The sequence below is a fragment of the Poecilia latipinna genome, unplaced genomic scaffold (genome assembly GCF_001443285.1).
Source record: "Poecilia latipinna isolate Pla-1442-1.1 unplaced genomic scaffold, P_latipinna-1.0 Scaffold1041, whole genome shotgun sequence".
Classification (NCBI taxonomy): Eukaryota; Metazoa; Chordata; class Actinopteri; order Cyprinodontiformes; family Poeciliidae; genus Poecilia; species Poecilia latipinna.
The window spans coordinates 193,804-210,551 of NW_015113657.1; the positions used below are offsets into that span (position 1 = coordinate 193,804).

A 16,748-nucleotide genomic window follows, 5' to 3' on the forward strand; every position below is an offset into this window, starting at 1 on the left:
TTCACAGTTTCACTCTCCAGTTACACGATGCATCAAACCATATCAATGCGTTGTCTACTTCAGTGGGCCCCAAACTTTTTATTACCGCGGACCGGTCAAGACTTGGAAATTTTGCTGCGGCCCGGGGTGTGTGTGTGTGTGTGTGTGGGGGGGCAGGGGGGTGAACAGTCAGCTAAGGCTTCTGCATGTTGGTGTTCCGCTAAATCCTGAATATACCCAATTTGGGTTGTCTTGGCCCTTTTATCGCAGCCTGTGGGGTTTACCCTGACTGGGAACGAGAATACAACCTGCTGAATGTGACAGGTAGCCAATCAGAAAGCGCGGTGACGTCAGAACAGAGGGGAATCCCAAACAGCTGACATATCGGAGATGATATGTGGAAATGTTTATTATTTTATGTAAAGGTCGTTATTATATATGTGTATGTTTATTCAGTTAAAAATGTTAACTATGAAGAAACATAACTCACCTCCAAATCATAGTGCAGCAAATAGAGCGGCTGCTCCCGCTGTCTTTTATCCACTGCCTTTTATTTTTGTTACGTCTTTTATCTCTTAAAATGACTCCACAAACTGTCACTATTGCTTCTGCATAGTCATCCGTGTTTGGTTATTCCAAATTCCNTATATAAGGTTTATGGTTTAAATGCTATATTTGACCCGAGACATGTTAACACTGTGGAACAATGAGTCACTGTCACCGAGTCAACTTCCTATTGAGCTCCAATTACAAAATGTGATGCGTGGGATATTTTATGCAAACATCCCACGGTCATGCACCACAAACCTTATATTGGTGTGTATTCACTGTACAGTTTTTGGGATCTGAGTTTTAAATGTTTAACATCTTTACAGTATGGACTTAAAATCAACATAAACATGTTTTTCCATCTGAGATAATCTTATTGCTAATACAGTTACTCTGTCTAAATAAAAATGTGTTTTAAGAAAAAAAAATGTACATTAAAAACAATTCAGAAGGTGAAAACCACCTTGCCGTCACACCACACATCACCTAAGGCTAAAGCACAGCAGAAATAAAGACCCAGAGAAGCTCATTTTTGGATTTCCAGATGTTAGCTAGCTAACCAACTAGCTGGAGGGATTTTTCTTTCTTACCGCTGCCTTTTAATGCCAGTTCCTCTGCCTGCTCCCAGATGTCATGAGCACTCAGAAATAATGTGGTGATGTTGACGTAGGAAAAGGCCACTTGTTCTATGTCTTGAGGAATCAACACAGTGCTGCCGTCTGCAGAGCCACTGTGGTTCGAACCGGTACCTGAGCTGGTGCTGGCTGGAGACGGCACGCCGGGGGATGGATTTTCTGCTAGCCTAAAAGATGAAATATAAAAAGCTTAGCCCGATGTAGGGTTGCAAACATTAAATATGTTTTTATTTTTATTTGTGGGTGGGGGGGAATGACTGACTTTGCTGACGAGGGCTGTTTGCGTGACACCTGAGCGAAGTTCTGAAAGATAAACCGAATATTTTACAATACAACTACAAAACAAGCAGAGATGATAATAAAGCATGTATAACTTACTTGAAAGTGATCCGTAAGAGTCTTTGAAAACTTTGTTGCAGCTTTTTGTTTGTGGCGAAACATGGCCATGTGAAGAAGAGACTGGCACTTTAAACTGCAGGAAAGATACAAAAATTACTCAAAAAATGTGTCAGAAAACAATGAGAAAATCATGAGGTGAAGACATGGCATTTCTGCAGCTCTTATGTCCTTTGCAATACAGTTTAACCACCTCCCATAACGCTAAATTAAGAGAAGGAGCTTCAACTTACCATAAAGCTAAAAAGTCGTTTTCTGGGGGTGAAGCTGATGAGTCCACTGGGTTTTTAAGTTTCAGAACAAATCTGTGAGAATGAGAGATAAACACAGCACGAATCAGGACAATTTTTTAAATCACACCGTTACTGGAAGCTTGCCTCACATCTGCAAGAAGATTTCAGTGCCTAGTGTGTGAAAAGCATTAGAGAATCGGCCCCCAAACTTTTCTGAAAGCATCAGTGTGCATTAAGCCCCTGAAGCAGTGTCAAAGAAACATGAAGTCTTACTTGAGCAGCTCCACCGTCTCTGCAAGCATCGTATAGGAAGACCCTGAAATCTGTGGATCTTTCTCCATGGCAATGCCACTCTCAACAAAGAACATGGCTGCCTCCAAGTAGGTGAAAGCTTTACTAAGCTTGTCCTGCTGCACAGACGTAACAGAATACGAGAGTAAAAAAAAAAAAAAAAAAGCAGCGACATGCTGTATGGAGTGTGGTGCATTTAAAAAAAAAAAGAAAAAAAAAAAAGAATAAGACCAACTTACCTCAGCGTCTGCCTTGTGCTTCAGTTTTTTTGCCTCTTTTATGTAATGGTTCACTGGATACTGCCTGTGAAACAAAGAATTATTTTACTCTACAACTCGATGTGAGTGACTCTACTGATGCTACGTGCTCATCCAGTAGGAGTGAACGCTGCAAGTTAATGACTCAATGCGATCTGCTGGATTTCCTTAGAAACTTTTTAAGCTACTTTGAATAATTAACTGAGCTTGATAACTAGGATCAATGTGTACTTGACTTTGAATCTGTGTGATCGGATTCAATTTACTGTTTTTACGAAGCGCCTTGAGACACCATGTGTGGTGAATCTATATGAATTTTAAAAACCAATCAAGTCCACCAAAACATCTGACATCGTGTAGGAAACATAAAAAAAACAATAAACACAGTCTCTTGCAAAAAGATAATGTACACCCCTTTGACATTTTCTACATTACCACCAAAAACTTCTAGTGTATTTTATATCGTTTATAACCCAACTCTGCTTTTCTAGTGTTCTCCAACAAACCTCTGAGGCCAGAACAGAACAGCTGGACTTAATTACACAAAGGATGAATGACTTTTGAATTTATTTTTGGGTAATCAGGGTAAAGGAGACTGAATGCAAGTGCAGATCACACTTTAAGAATTTGTTTAAAAAAAAAAAAAAAGAAAACGGGGACAAGCATATGGCAGCGTAACGTCCCACTAGAATGCACGGACATGTGTGGCTGTAAAATTACAACATTTAGGAAACACTATATAAAATGACTATAAAAACTATTTCCAAACTGAGTGCAAGGAAAACTTGGAATTGTACCTCTTGTCGAAATGCAGCAAGGATCTGTTGCTCACAGCTCCTCTTTGGGGCTTTAAAGTTGATGGCACATCAAGGCCGCTCTTTGGGGTCTTGGCCTGACACAAGGAGACGCATTAGGTTGAAAACTTTAATTCATATCTTACCACTTATGGTAGTGTTTGAACAATTACCTTCTTATGAAGTGAGGGTTGCGGGTGTTTTCCTTTAATTGTCTTGTGCTTGTTGGAGTCCTTACCCTTGGCATTCTCCTTACTGGTCTTTAGTACCATTGCCGAACAGGGATTCTGTACCTTTGGAGCTTTAGTGGCGTCTTTGGATGTTGCCAGGTCCTGAGATGTTTTCTTAGCCTTCTTTTGCTCCTTGTCTGGTTTGTTGGAACTCCTGTGTGAAATATAGATCACAAGAGTTAGAGCAGCGATGTCTTAGTATGTTAAATTCAAATTTTAACTTTTGGCTTCACTGGACGTACTCTACTCTCACAGAAGCACGACTTAATGAGGTATTCTTGTTTTCCAACTTAAGTTTCTTCTTGGGAGGACTTTTAGTCTCAACCTGAAAAAAAAAAAAAAAGGAAAATAAAAATCACAGTAAAATAACATTTTCTGATAAGAATGAGCACAATCTCTTCCGTGCCGCACAAATTCCTCACATTTTGAGACTTTTTATTGCTTTTTCCAGGTCTGTGTGCTTTAGAGGACTCTCTGCTTGCTTCATCCTTCTCTATGGCCAGCGCTGGTCTCTTTGCATTGCTGGAAATCCCTTTATTATTACTGGATTTCAGGGGGACTCTTGAGAGCAGACCGATATCAATCCTCACCAGCAGGGATTTAGGAGGCTGGTGTTGGTCCCACCAACCCTTTGCTGCCTCAGAGGCCTTATGCGAGTGCTTGTGGGTTGATTTGTGAGGCACCTCGGTCTCTGTATTGGTTTTGGGACAGCTGACTCTGACCGGAGCAGCAGGCTGGGCGGGGCTCTGAGCTGAGCAGCAGCAGGATTTAGGATACTGAACGCCACAGGTTGGACAGCGACTGTGCAACCCAGGAGCGACTTCCGATCCAGCCTTCTTATGTTTGGCGTATTTAGATCTTTTAGCATCTCTTTTAGTGTCCTTTTTGTGTTCCGTTGTTTTCGATTTTACTTTGGGATTGTCTGTGAAATGTTGCTCCATTTTTGGGGTTGCGAGTTCCTCAGACTTAACACCGAGCGCTGCCTCAGTGCGATTCGGGCCCCCTGCCGCTGAGGGCTTTGAGAGTCTCTTTGAACTGCTGCTGCTGCTGCTGCTGTGCCTCCCTCCATCAGAACAGCTTGTTTTGCTATTGTTCTGGCAGAAAGAAGCATCCTGAATGCTTTCGCTGCTCTGCTGAGTAGCAGCCATGTTGTCTGTGAGCGCTCTTTGCTGAGAAAAGGCCTTTGATTCCTCACTGGCATCTGCACTGGTCTGCTTGGGGGTCTGACGACCAGTACTGAAGGTCTGCAGATGGGAGCCAACCCGCTCTCCCAGCTCCCAGTCCCGATCGCTTGCTGTCGGAGCATCAGGCTATAAAAAGAACATAAAAAATATTTAAAATAATAATAAGAAAACATAAGTATGTGAGTAATTTATTTGGTGATAATTAAAACAGTAAAATGATCCAAGACCTCTATTTCAATTAGTTTGCTCTCTGTGGGTTTTGGAGGCTCTTTAATGGAAATGTCGCTGTCTGACTCCAAGCTGCTGTCACTGGAGCTCCTCATCTCTGCATCACTGGAATGTGTGGCTTCTAAGGAACTGAAAAAACACAAATGCACGCAGATTGGTATTAAAACGTAGCCATTAGTAATCATCAATACATGCAACTGAAACCAGATGTTTTTATTCAATCAATAAAACATTTTCGCTTCAATATTGGTTATGAATTCAGACTAAATTGGTCCTAATTTAGGCCAACAAGGACAACCAAAATCTGTTAAATGCCAGAATATTTATTAATTTTTCAATCAGAAGTTTACACATATCAACATTACCATGCCTTCAACTAACTTGGGGAAAGCCTGGAGATGTTACTAATGTAGGGGTGTGCAAAGTGTGGTTCGGGGCCCGTTTCTGGCCCTTGAAAGAAATTTGTACGGCTTATGATCACAAGTCAAGAATGGTAAAAAGGAGGTATTGATACACTCCATAAAATGTATAGCATGGGTCACTTTCTTTAAAGTTCTGTAGGGCAAAGTTAACATAAGATGTGTATTAAAGAATAAACCAAGTTCTCAGGCATATAACAGCTAATAGCTCTGTTATTGCCATCCAAAAATGCTAAATTGCCAAAATCTGAGGGAGTTGAATTTCCTTCCATGACACAGATTTAAGAATGTTTTGAGGTAAATTCTCATATATATATATGTGTGTGTGTGTGTGTGTGCACGCATGTGTATCTTTGATTATAAACAAAAATATGGTTGTGCTAAATTTCATATTATATTTATGAAATGAGGAAGCTGTCATTCTGAAGGATTTCGGTACTCACTTTGAGGAGTTCAGCCGGTTAAAATGAGATGAATCTTTACTGGAGAATTCAAGGCTTTCTGAAAAGAAACGGGGACGGTTAGTTTGATCGTGAGATTTTGATAAACTAAAATAGTAACTGATCAGCAACAATGTGAGAGATTGGTAATAACAGAAAGCAATTCTTCTTAGTGGCGCTATAGATGGATATATAAATTATTAAACTGAAGTTTTACTAAAAGCTCTTTTATCTTTTTAGTCAACATGTTGATCTGAAATTATATTCCAATGTATTTTAATCTGTGTTTAAATACATCTAATATTTTAAACTTCACCATACCCATATAAAGGCCTGCCATCCAAAACAACAACTCCAGATATAATGGATTCATTTAGCTGTGCCGATTGCTAAAGACAAGCCAAACATTACTCACTTTGTTCTGGACATGATGAAACTTGTTCTGCTTCCTGCAAGGATGGAAAAATAAATATGAATTGTATTACTCATCTGCAGATTTGTTTTGGGATAAACCGTGTAGTTAGAACATAATAAGAGGAAAAAGCTTGGAATGCTAGAAAACATATGAGCATTTTTTTTCCAAAACATGGAAAAAATTGAATGGTTAAGCTTTGATTTTTGACCTTGGCTGGGACTGGAGACTTGGATGGTTCATAGGTTGGAGTGTGTATTGCTGTCAGCAGAGGGGGCCATGGGCGAGTCATTTCCTGTCAAACACAAACATGTCGACATTCATTCATTTAGAAAAAAAAACAAACGTGATTGATTCACAACCATCTGTTTTGAACAAGTTCATCTGTTCTATAAAGTAAACTAGAACTGGAGAAAATGTTATTAAAGTAAGACTGGAATACAAAAGATCTCAAAATCTTATCGGTTTTTATTTTGAGTTCACATTTAAAGATCCTCGAATAATGTTTAAAGTCAAGCCTGAGAAAATACAAAAGGCTGTTTTTAAAACATGATTTTGTAAGTTTGGGCAAATCGTTCTCCAGCTGCACTTCCTACATTGCAATTCAGTTTAGTGGCTACTACAAATAAAGGCCCAAATTTTAATGATGGTGTGAAGAAACCACACACAACCTGAAAGCTGACCCAGACTTTTGTTTCTCTTCTTGACACCATTTAAAAAAAACAACTAAAATTTCCACAAATACCAATTCCTAATCTGGTATAAAGCACAAAAGGGAAAAAAAAAAACCCCCAACAAAAAAGCAGAAGTAGATCAAGGCCAAATGCGGCGAAAACAATTTTTGCATTTCAACTTCAATTTTTTCCAAGTACATTCAGAAAATCTAAGAAAAATTTAGAGCTCATCTATTATTTGCTTAAACATGGACACAAGTGGCTGCACGTACCCTTAAGATATCTTCCACACACAGAACTTCATCAGATGGAGCCTTTAAAATCAGGAAAAAAGATATTGAAGCAAACAAAAAAACTAATAAGTGTAAGTGAAAATGACACCATTTCTAAATTCACAATTAGGACAATAAACAAGTGATTTATCAATATGTCCATGAGCATATTGCAAATAATAGTGATATAATAATTAAGTTTATTGCTTTAGTTTGAATATTTTCTTCCATAGTAGGTTCCATTAGACTCAATAAACATAGAAATTTGAATGATTTGGCTGAAATACTATTAAGGTACTATGTTCGATTTAGAGGCACGGTTGGATTCTTAAGCGGCATCTTGACAATAGCTTCAGTTTTGTAGAGCAGCATTTGTTCTATATAAGGTTCTGACTGTATGCAGGGATGCATCCTACAAACATTTCTTTTAATCACCACTTCTATACTCGCAATAAATACCATAAAATATTGACCAAGGGAGACAGAGCCAGAGAGGAATGGTCAAGCATTCCTCTCGCTCAATGGTCCAACCTTGTGAAATGCTACAGGAGAAGAAGTGAAAAGAAAAGCATATCCACTCATGAAAGAAAAAGCATAAAGCAGCAGAAGGAATTTTCATTTTGTACATCACAATCTGCTGATAGTTCCCGTCTAACTTCATTTGAATGCCAAATTTCAAATTGTTGTAAATACAGTTTTTAACCACTATTGCAATGATTTTAGGTACATTTATATTCAATTACAGACGCAAAATCTCACCTCAAAGAACTGAGGCACTTTCATTGTTTTGGCAATGTCCGTTTTGTTGATCAGCTCTGGTAGCGGCGCATAATGCTCCGGCGATGGCTTCAGCTCAGGTGACTTCTGGACCACCTGGTCCTGACCATCCATGGGTCGCACGTAGGCCGTTGGCTTCTGGGTCATGACCATCCCGGCCTGCTTGGACGACAGCAGAGAAGGGAAGGTCTGGGAGGGCAGTGCGTTGGTCTTGGCCTGGGGTGGAGGTGGATTTATAGGCGAAAGCCTGCTGTTCAATGTGAAAACAGACACACTGCCAGTCAACCCTGAGGAAAGATCTGGAGACCCTTGAAGCTGATCCCTTTTGAACGTGTCCCTGGTGTCCGTGTTAGCATTGTGGTCACAGGAATGTAGGACCGGAAGAGGCTTAGCATCTGGAGAGGGGGCAGACACTTCCTGGGGAAGGCCTACTGCCCCTCTGAGATCTGGGAAGACTTCACTCTCCTTTATATGATGTCCTAAGCGACTCGACTGACTGTGGGTCGAAGACGTAGCTGGAAATCTAGATGAATGTCCACGGTAGTTTGGAGATGAGGAGTAAACACAATTAGATGTCCCTTTCTGGCTTTGTTGGGTAGTAGACATGTGAAGGTCCTGGCTGCGGGAAAGAGTTTTGTTTGATTGCTCTGCAACTGGCTGGCTCTGATCCGACTGCGATAAGGAAACGTAGGAAGGAATGGGTAAAACCTCCAGCGAAGGCGGCACGGGATTATTCACATCTTCGTAACTGCCCAGCATCCTCTGGATTCGACCAGGAGCCCCCCCCGTTTTTTTCTGTGGGGAAAAAAAAAAAAAAAAAAAAAAGAATATTTCTACTTTTCTGAACAAAATACAGACACCACCACACCGCAGTTCTGCGAAAAAATTAAAACTCCACAATAGGACTGAAATTATTCATTCGTTTAGTCGTGTTGAATCAATTACTGAAATAATAGTCAACTAATTTAGTAACATAAAGAGCATTTTCTTCTATTTAATACTTGAATTTGTCAGTATTACTAAAATGCAAAACTTGGTCTTACCATTTGCTATTGAAATCTTTATTGAGTGAATAAAACGATAGACTCCATCAGCTGCATTCAAAACTAAACGATTAATGAGTGCAGCAGAGTCTTGCTCCATTATGATTGTGTTCTCACAGAATGGATCCTCTACAGCAGTGGTCCCCGACCTTTTTATTATCGCGGACCGGTCAAGACTTGAAAATTTTGCTGCGGCCCGGGGGGATGGGTGAACCGTCAGATAAGGCTTCTGCATGTTGGTGTTCCCGCTAAATCCGGAATATTCCTAATTTGGGTTGTCTTGGCCTTTTTATCGCAGCCTGTGGGGTTTACCCTGACTGGGAATGAGAATACAACCTGTTGAATGTGACAGGTAGCCAATCAGAAGCGCGGTGACATAAGAACAGAGGGGAATCCCAAACAGCTGACATATCAACTGTGAGTCCGGTGGATATCGGAGATGATATGTGGAAATGTTTATTATTATATGTAAAGGTCGTTATATATGTTTATGTTTATTCAGTTAAAAATGTTAACTATGAAAAAACATAGTCGCTTCCAAATCATAGTGCAGCAAATAGAGCGGCTGCTCCCGCTGTCTTTTATCCACTGCCTTTTATTTTTGTTACGTCTTTTATCTCTTAAAATGACTCCACAAACTGTCACTATTGCTTCTACATCGTCATCCGTGTTTGGTTATTCTAAATTCCCGTATGCTATGTTGGGGGTTTTACTGGATTATCATCTGGAATCGGGATGTTCGTGACTGGAATCGGTTCGTGCCTTGTGGCTGAACACGAACTGATCGAACCTGTTGTACTTTTATCAGCTCTGTGGTCACAGAGGTTTGGAGAATCGGCCAACAATTCTTNAATCTTGCCGTCTAAACCAGACTTAAGACTCATAAGCTCTACTCATCTACTCGGCCACTGCCAAAACGCTCTCTGACTCTGGTCGCTATGGTAACGTTTACATATCCCTTCAAAATAAGAAACAGATGTGCCACAAAAACGAGCATTTTACTTTCCTGAACATTTTAACTCACGATAATGACTAACGGGAGCCCTGAGCTTGTTTCTCTGCAATGAGACGGTCCCATCTGGGAGTGATGAGACAATGACACCCGAAGTGTTGCTTATATCCACAGCCTGCTTGGTCTCTACGTGGCAAAGCAGTTTGAAGCTTCATTGCCTCATTAGCAGCCGGTTGCTACATGTTACGCAGAGTGGGCTTGAAATGTGGGACTCACCTACTGGTCCGGGATTAATCCATTCTCCTGTCTCTTCTCTGGGCCTTTTCCCCTTTGCAAAGAAACTTTCCAAAGAGATCTGATCCGTTTCTCACTCATTTTGCTGCATGTGGGCTCAGTGTTGGCGCGCAAGTAACAGAGAATCCGGTTAAAGGATTTTCAAAATAAAAGATCCTCCAGACTCAAATAATATATAAAACGGAAATATTTAATTATTTCTTGTGCGGCCCGGTACCAATTGGTCCACGGACCGGTGCAGGTCCACAGACCGGGGGTTGGGGACTACTGCTTTAGAGAACCAGCTAGTGTTTCACTGACCTTAAGGCCCCTTGGTTTGCCCCACAGAGACTGGGCTATTTTAGCTGCAGAGGTTATATAGGCCATCAGCAGGCTCAGAGGAGGACGGCAGACTCTACCCAAGTTTTTGTCCTGAACTTTTGCAACCTTTTTGAGCAAAGCTAAGATGAGCAAATAGCTATTCATAGAAACCATGAGTCAAGAGCCCTACAAGGGGCTGCACTTCTGTTTACATGTACACAGATCCAGACCGCCTGGACTGATCTACCAGATGGTCGAGTGACAGCCACTGTTGTCCTTTAAGCATTCTGTTCCCTCTCTAAAGGCAGCTCTTACCTTGTACGGTTCTGCAAAGAGTGGCGCGTTTTCAGCGTCAAGTTCTTTGGTTTGGCTGGTTTCTTGGACTCTTTGTTCCCATGCTCGGCGGCGAAGAAGGTTCCTCTCTTCATTGTGTGCGCTGGAAAATTACAAAGAAATACAAATGAGCTAAATTAACAGCCCGTTCACACGACCATCGCCTTGGGACAAACGATATGGAAATCTGACCGTGGTACAGCGATAGTGTCCACTATTTTTTAACTATACAAAAACAGAGTTATTTTGATTTTTTTTAATTTTCTAAAACAAAACAAATGGTTACAATTAAATTCCACTGCAAGGCAAAGCAATGATACGCCATCATAAAATTTCTGTAAAAACAGAAAATAAATACTGAAAGCGTATGACTGACTTCTTAAACCCAAGGGGAAAGCAGCAGCGTCAGATGAGAATAAATCTACAGATAAGTGTGAACTGACTCACAGGTGCAAGGGGTATTCACTACACATCACATCTGCCAAGTCTACAAAGTAGATTTATTTGAACTTTTAAGAGTCCAGTAACTGTAATAAATAATGAAAAAACATAAAAATGCAGAAATGTCTATGGGCACGTTTTAAAAATATGAACAGGAACACTGCAGCTTCAGTTTTCACATTTTTCTTCCCAAAACACTGTGCTAATCATTCTCACCGACAACAATCCCAGCAGGATGCTGCCATGGCAATGAGAGGAGCAGCAAAGATTTGGGACCAAGCCAAACAGATGAGCACCTCCTCATTAATGCAGCAGATAGACTTGCTAAACTCCAAGGAAAGCACAAACTGGCACGGCCAAGTAACAGGCTAAACACCCATGGGTGAACAACACAACAAGCGTTTCATAGAATCACACAATATTACGTACAATACATGCATAAAAGACAAGTTATGGCAGGGCCAAATCAGTTCATTTGATCTTTTAGGCTGTTTTCCGTCAAGGTGCGATTGTTACATGTTTGTTGCATTTACATTTTCACAGAAGTTGAGCATTTCAGATCTAGATTTAACGGTTGAAGTCCCAATCTACTTTTCAACTGACTAAATACAAAGATCAAAATAAAAGATTATGTGAGTGATTAAACTGTCTGTAATAAAAAAAAAAGTGTTGACACAGCATAAAGGTTCACTTTTAAGGGCTATTAGATTGATCGGCTTGCTTGACATTAAAGCAGGAAACAAGTCTATGTCCAGAGAAACAACAGGACATATCAATCTGTTTGTGTTGTCTTTCATATGGTTGTCTCACTTCACTGAAGGAACTAGATTCCCCGCAGCTTTGTTTAGGTCCAGGCAAAGTATTTTAATCTGGTCGTGGTGTGGACTTTGACCGGGAGAATTGCAACACATGGACTCTTTTCTAGTCCAACTAGTCTGTTGCAGTCTTGCTAATGCACTTAAGATGGATGTACTGTTGCAGGACAGAAATTAGACAAGCTTATGCTACTTCATGGTTGACCAATGTTTTTATTCCAGGATAGATGATGGGTAACAAATGTCAAGTATGCAAGGTGTCAAATTCTTTGGCCAATCCATAATTTCTCCACCATATCTGCTTGATATATAGTGTGTGAGTTTTGCAAAATGTAAAGCTTTTTCACCAAACACCTGCAATTTGATATACTCTAGTCAGAGAGTGCTAAACAGTGCTGCTAAGTTATTTGCAGTGAGAAAAAAAGTCATCTTGGCAAATCTTCCTAACAAGTTTACATTTTCTAAGACTAAGTAAATATAGACATGGATTTTACACTATACGGACTATAAAGCTGGAGATTAATTATTGCTCTGTGTATCCCTCCCCCCCATCTAGGTATCAGAAAGAGCAAAATAAAAACTTGTGCGCATAATAACCAGTGGGAAAACTCCAACAATACAGAAGTTCTAGTGTTTCAAGTTTAATACAGATACAAATTCTTGCAAGTTAATCCTGGAGGTTACAAGAAGATTTAAAAAAAAAACCCCTCAAAACTGTAAATACAAAGCAGAAAAGAAAAAACAAACAAACTCTGAGACCACTGACAACAGAAGAATTTGAGGCAACATAAAAAGAAATCCATAAACATTGAGAACTCAACTGGGTCCTGTAAAAGGACGGATAGGAACCACGGCTTTAATCTTTACATTTTAAGCAGCTTTTTACATCTGCTGGCAGACCAATAACTGGTGGTACAATTTATCAGAAAAAAAAAAAGACGAAAAGCTTGTATAATGGCCCAACTTGAAACCTCAAATTACATCAAAGCCTACTAGAACAATTAAGTAAAGTTAGGCAAAGCAAAGGATGAAAAGCTGAATAACGTTGACAAGGGCTGATTTCATGTCATGGACTGGTGACCTATAAAGGCTGTACCCTAAGTCTCGACCAGTGATCGATGAACCTACAACCTAGCAAGGTTAAGCAGGTATAGATAATGGATGTACTGATATCTACAGGGCTAGGTTGTAGCTTTTTAGTTCCAGAAGCTCTTGATGGTCATTTCCTGTCTGATTTGGGTAAAACTTGAGTTTCAGTCAAGGAAGAAAAACAGCGGAAAGCACAGCGGACCAGAAACGGGGGTCACCGGAGAGTCAAGGGTTCTCTGGAAAGCAAAGGTTGCACTGGGGTGTTCAGGAAATATTCCACTGGGAAAACGGCTATTGTTCTTCAAAATGTGCAGCCATTCCAACATCAATATTCCCAGAAATGTCAGGTGGCAGCTTCAACACGATAATGTGGCCCTAACTTGACTTTGTGCGATGTTGAGGAGAAAACTGCTGCTACTAACAGTCTGGTGCCAAATTCTGCAGCAGACTTTCAGAGGTCTACAAAACCCCGTGTCCGAATGAACAATAGAACAGTGAAACTACTCGACACCGGGCTGCTTGTCTTAATGTTGTGGCTTATTGACTAATGCTTTGCGAATGCAACCCAGACTGTACTTAATGAACCTACAACAGTGAACACCTTGTCTAAACTCGTGAAGAGTCTAGAAAGAAAGCGACTCATCAACACAAAACCAGTCTCTCCTCTTTTACACCATCTTATGTGGGCAAGCAAACTTTCATCCAGCTTTGCAACGTCTTATGCAGATCTGAATTTGCATTGGAAATTTAAGAAGTACAGGAGCAAATCCAGAAATCTCTCTACAAGCTCATTCAGGGAAATCCCAATGTGTTCCCAGGCAGGGAAAGATTTCCCTTTTATGTTCTGGATCTGCCAAGAGGGGTCTCCCCAAAGATCGACTTGCCTGGAAATCTTCTAAAAAATATACATATAAGCTGAGGAGGCATGTTGTTGAGCCATTTGCATCACACTCCTATTGATGTTGCAATAAGATCAGATTTTGTTTGTTGCTTTGGAAACAACACAGTCGAAGTTGATTATATACAAAGCTGAAACAATTTGCCAGGAACAGGTTTCTTTGGTCTTCGCCAAAAAAACACTAATAAGCCTACAGGGATATATTCCTTTCTTTTACAGCATTCCACCACCAGCTGCAATGACTCCCAGCACTGAGTCATCACTGTGTTTTACAACAGGAATGACTCAAAACATACTTTCTGACTAATCTGTTTGCTTGTAGTATGCGACGCAGGGACAAACTAAAGGTATATTTGTGATGATAGTCTGAACAAGGCAACAAATTAAAGAAAAACAAAGAGAGCATTTTGATGTATTCAATTGTTTTTGTGTAAATATTAACATTAACTTTGCTTTTTCTCAACAACTGAACAGCAAACGTTTATCATGAGAGAAATTGTGTGTTGCAGGTTCAGTGACAGTTCCCCTAGTTTTGAGTCCAACTTAAAATTTAATAAATCTAAAGTTGTTGTATCAGAACATGCCACTAATCTTGACCTAATTTTCCATCAAATTCAAGGCACAAAAAGGACTTAGTTTTTCAGACTGAAAAAGTAGAAGTTTTTCAGTAAAAAAAAAAAGTATATTTTTTAACCACGTAACCTTTCAATAAGGAAAAAAAATTGTATATTATTTATTATATTCAAATGATGCATCACTAAGGATTATACTTCTTTAGTAAAGCCAATCTTTAGGTTAGGTTTTCTGGGAACGTCTTTGTAAATCCCCAACACTTCCACCAGCGCTGAAATTGCATCCTATACACATTTTAAAAACATCAGTTTTGTGATAATGATTGCTAATGCCCCTACAGTAGGGATGGGCATAAATTAATTAAGGGAGGAATCACATATGAAGGAAAGAATATGAAAAAAGGAAGAATAGAAGAAAGACTGACAACAGAGGAAGTAAAGAAGGACACAAAGAAGGAAAGGACGCAAGGACTTAAAGGAAATGCAAGAAAAAAGGGTAAAAAGGAAGGGCTCAAGAAAGGAAGGAATACCATAAGGCAGGAGCAACATAAAGTAGGAACAAAAGGGTGTGGAAAAACACAAGATAGGACTCAACCAAGGAATGAATGAATAAATAAAATTGGGACTGGAAGTAATGTCTGGAATACTTTGTAATACCCTCTTTCATACTTATTCAGACTTTGAAAAGACTGGATTCAAATCCTCTGCTTTTTCTAGACTGTGCGTATGGAACCCTATACCTGACTGTACCGTCTTACATTTTTGACTGAATTGGACAGTAAATAATGGGCTGCTTTACATTTGGACATTAACGGTGACACGTTTTCTTGCCAAGTGTAATAACGTGACATTCGTTGTAAATTAGAAATGTGTAAACAAACCAAACTGATAGGAATGTTTTTATTTTTTCTAAAATGTGTGTCACTCTTAGTTGCATTTCGTTGGGCTTTGTTTAGAAAATGTCTGCGTTTTTGAACAAATAGGAAACTACTTATCGCTACGGCTCTTTATGATGAGTAACTTGTTGTCAAACGCCATTCTTTGCAGCTAATGTTAGGAAGCAAAACACTGCTAGATGGCAGTAATGGGGACATAGTTAAAGGGACAATCCAACTAAAGCCAGATTTATCAAACACGACGCTAAAAAAAAAAAAAAAAACCATGGTCCAGGTAATGATATTGACCTTGTCATCTGAGGTTGATGTCCATTTAAATAACATGCATTAACCCCCCCAGCTCTGGCTCGCAGCTGGTAAAAGTCACACCAGCCTGTCGTTTCCAGCTGATTCCACCTCTCTCTGCTTGCCTGTCGACCTGAAACCTCGCACGTCTTCAAGTTAGTTTGACAGCACAATGTTCAATTACCAAACCCACTTCCATTTCCCCCCTGTTGTACTCGCATAAAGTATCACTAGAAAACTGTAATCTAATTCCAGGAGATCCGACGCGCTGCCACGGGACAGGCTGGCCGCCACCAGCAGAGTAACATCAACTGGGTTTACCCATCGGCTAAGCGGGGATAGCTGCTAGCGGTTAGCCGCGGAAGGTTCTGCCTACCTCGGCTGGGATGCCATGGTGCAGTGCGCCTCTCGCAGCGAACAAAGTTCGCTGTCATGCGTTTTTCCTGAAGGTCCTCACCGAGGTGGTCTTCACGCTTGGTCACATTGTTTACCGGTAAACTTGATTTAATTATTTCGGCTGCAAAGTTGTTTTGCAGTTGTCAGCTTTCTGCGCGTGTTTTGGGTTCAGTCCAGCCCGTCTGCCTACTGGACTGTTCTACCCTTCGCAGCCACTCGGGGACCAGGCTCAGGTTTTTTATACTCTTAATGTTGCCGAGAAAGTTTCAGAAAACAGCTCTTTCACCGCTTTTGCCTGTAATGTCAAAAAGAAAATTAACAATAATAACAGCCGAGTTCAATTGGGTGTATGTTTTGGGACTGTTTTCGCCCATTCGCTGCAGTTTATGTAAACTTTTGGACATTACCCCTACGCGACGAAACATGGTACTGCCATCTGTGTTTATGGACTGTCAGTTTTAAAAACGCCAATTAACTGTGAGTGAAAAGTTACTACAAATTCAAAAAAGCCTACAAACACCATTTCATAATAATTTATATTTACGCTTGGCAGCTGTGAGTATCTAAACCTTTATCCGATAAAATCTCTGATGGTTCAACATAAAGGCAAGATGGCTTCACATAGCACTTTGATTCAAAATTCCACGTTTTAATAGCTTGGCGT

The 16,748-nt window shown here is 40.2% G+C and overlaps 1 protein-coding gene across 2 annotated transcripts in view; it reads right to left on the reverse strand.

Moving 5' to 3' along the window:
* Positions 1-16,320, reverse strand: part of aff1 (AF4/FMR2 family, member 1) — a 26,488-nt gene extending 10,168 nt beyond the window's left edge. The window contains exons 1-18 of one of the 2 annotated variants that reach the window (XM_015051359.1): positions 16,065-16,320; positions 10,675-10,795; positions 7,753-8,565; positions 6,994-7,035; positions 6,259-6,342; positions 6,051-6,084; positions 5,639-5,696; positions 4,776-4,905; positions 3,787-4,674; positions 3,607-3,689; positions 3,308-3,518; positions 3,138-3,232; positions 2,323-2,386; positions 2,066-2,202; positions 1,793-1,864; positions 1,542-1,635; positions 1,426-1,466; positions 1,119-1,330 (exon numbers count right to left, since the gene is read on the reverse strand). In XM_015051359.1, the coding sequence (XP_014906845.1) occupies positions 1,119-1,330; positions 1,426-1,466; positions 1,542-1,635; positions 1,793-1,864; positions 2,066-2,202; positions 2,323-2,386; positions 3,138-3,232; positions 3,308-3,518; positions 3,607-3,689; positions 3,787-4,674; positions 4,776-4,905; positions 5,639-5,696; positions 6,051-6,084; positions 6,259-6,342; positions 6,994-7,035; positions 7,753-8,565; positions 10,675-10,795; positions 16,065-16,081 (3,196 nt within the window). In that variant the 5' untranslated portion in view covers positions 16,082-16,320. Of the gene's footprint in view, positions 1-1,118; positions 1,331-1,425; positions 1,467-1,541; positions 1,636-1,792; positions 1,865-2,065; positions 2,203-2,322; positions 2,387-3,137; positions 3,239-3,307; positions 3,519-3,606; positions 3,690-3,786; positions 4,675-4,775; positions 4,906-5,638; positions 5,697-6,050; positions 6,085-6,258; positions 6,343-6,993; positions 7,036-7,752; positions 8,566-10,674; positions 10,796-16,064 lie in introns of both variants that reach the window. The other variant, XM_015051358.1, reaches the window with a different exon arrangement.
* Positions 16,321-16,748: the final 428 nt, after the last annotated feature.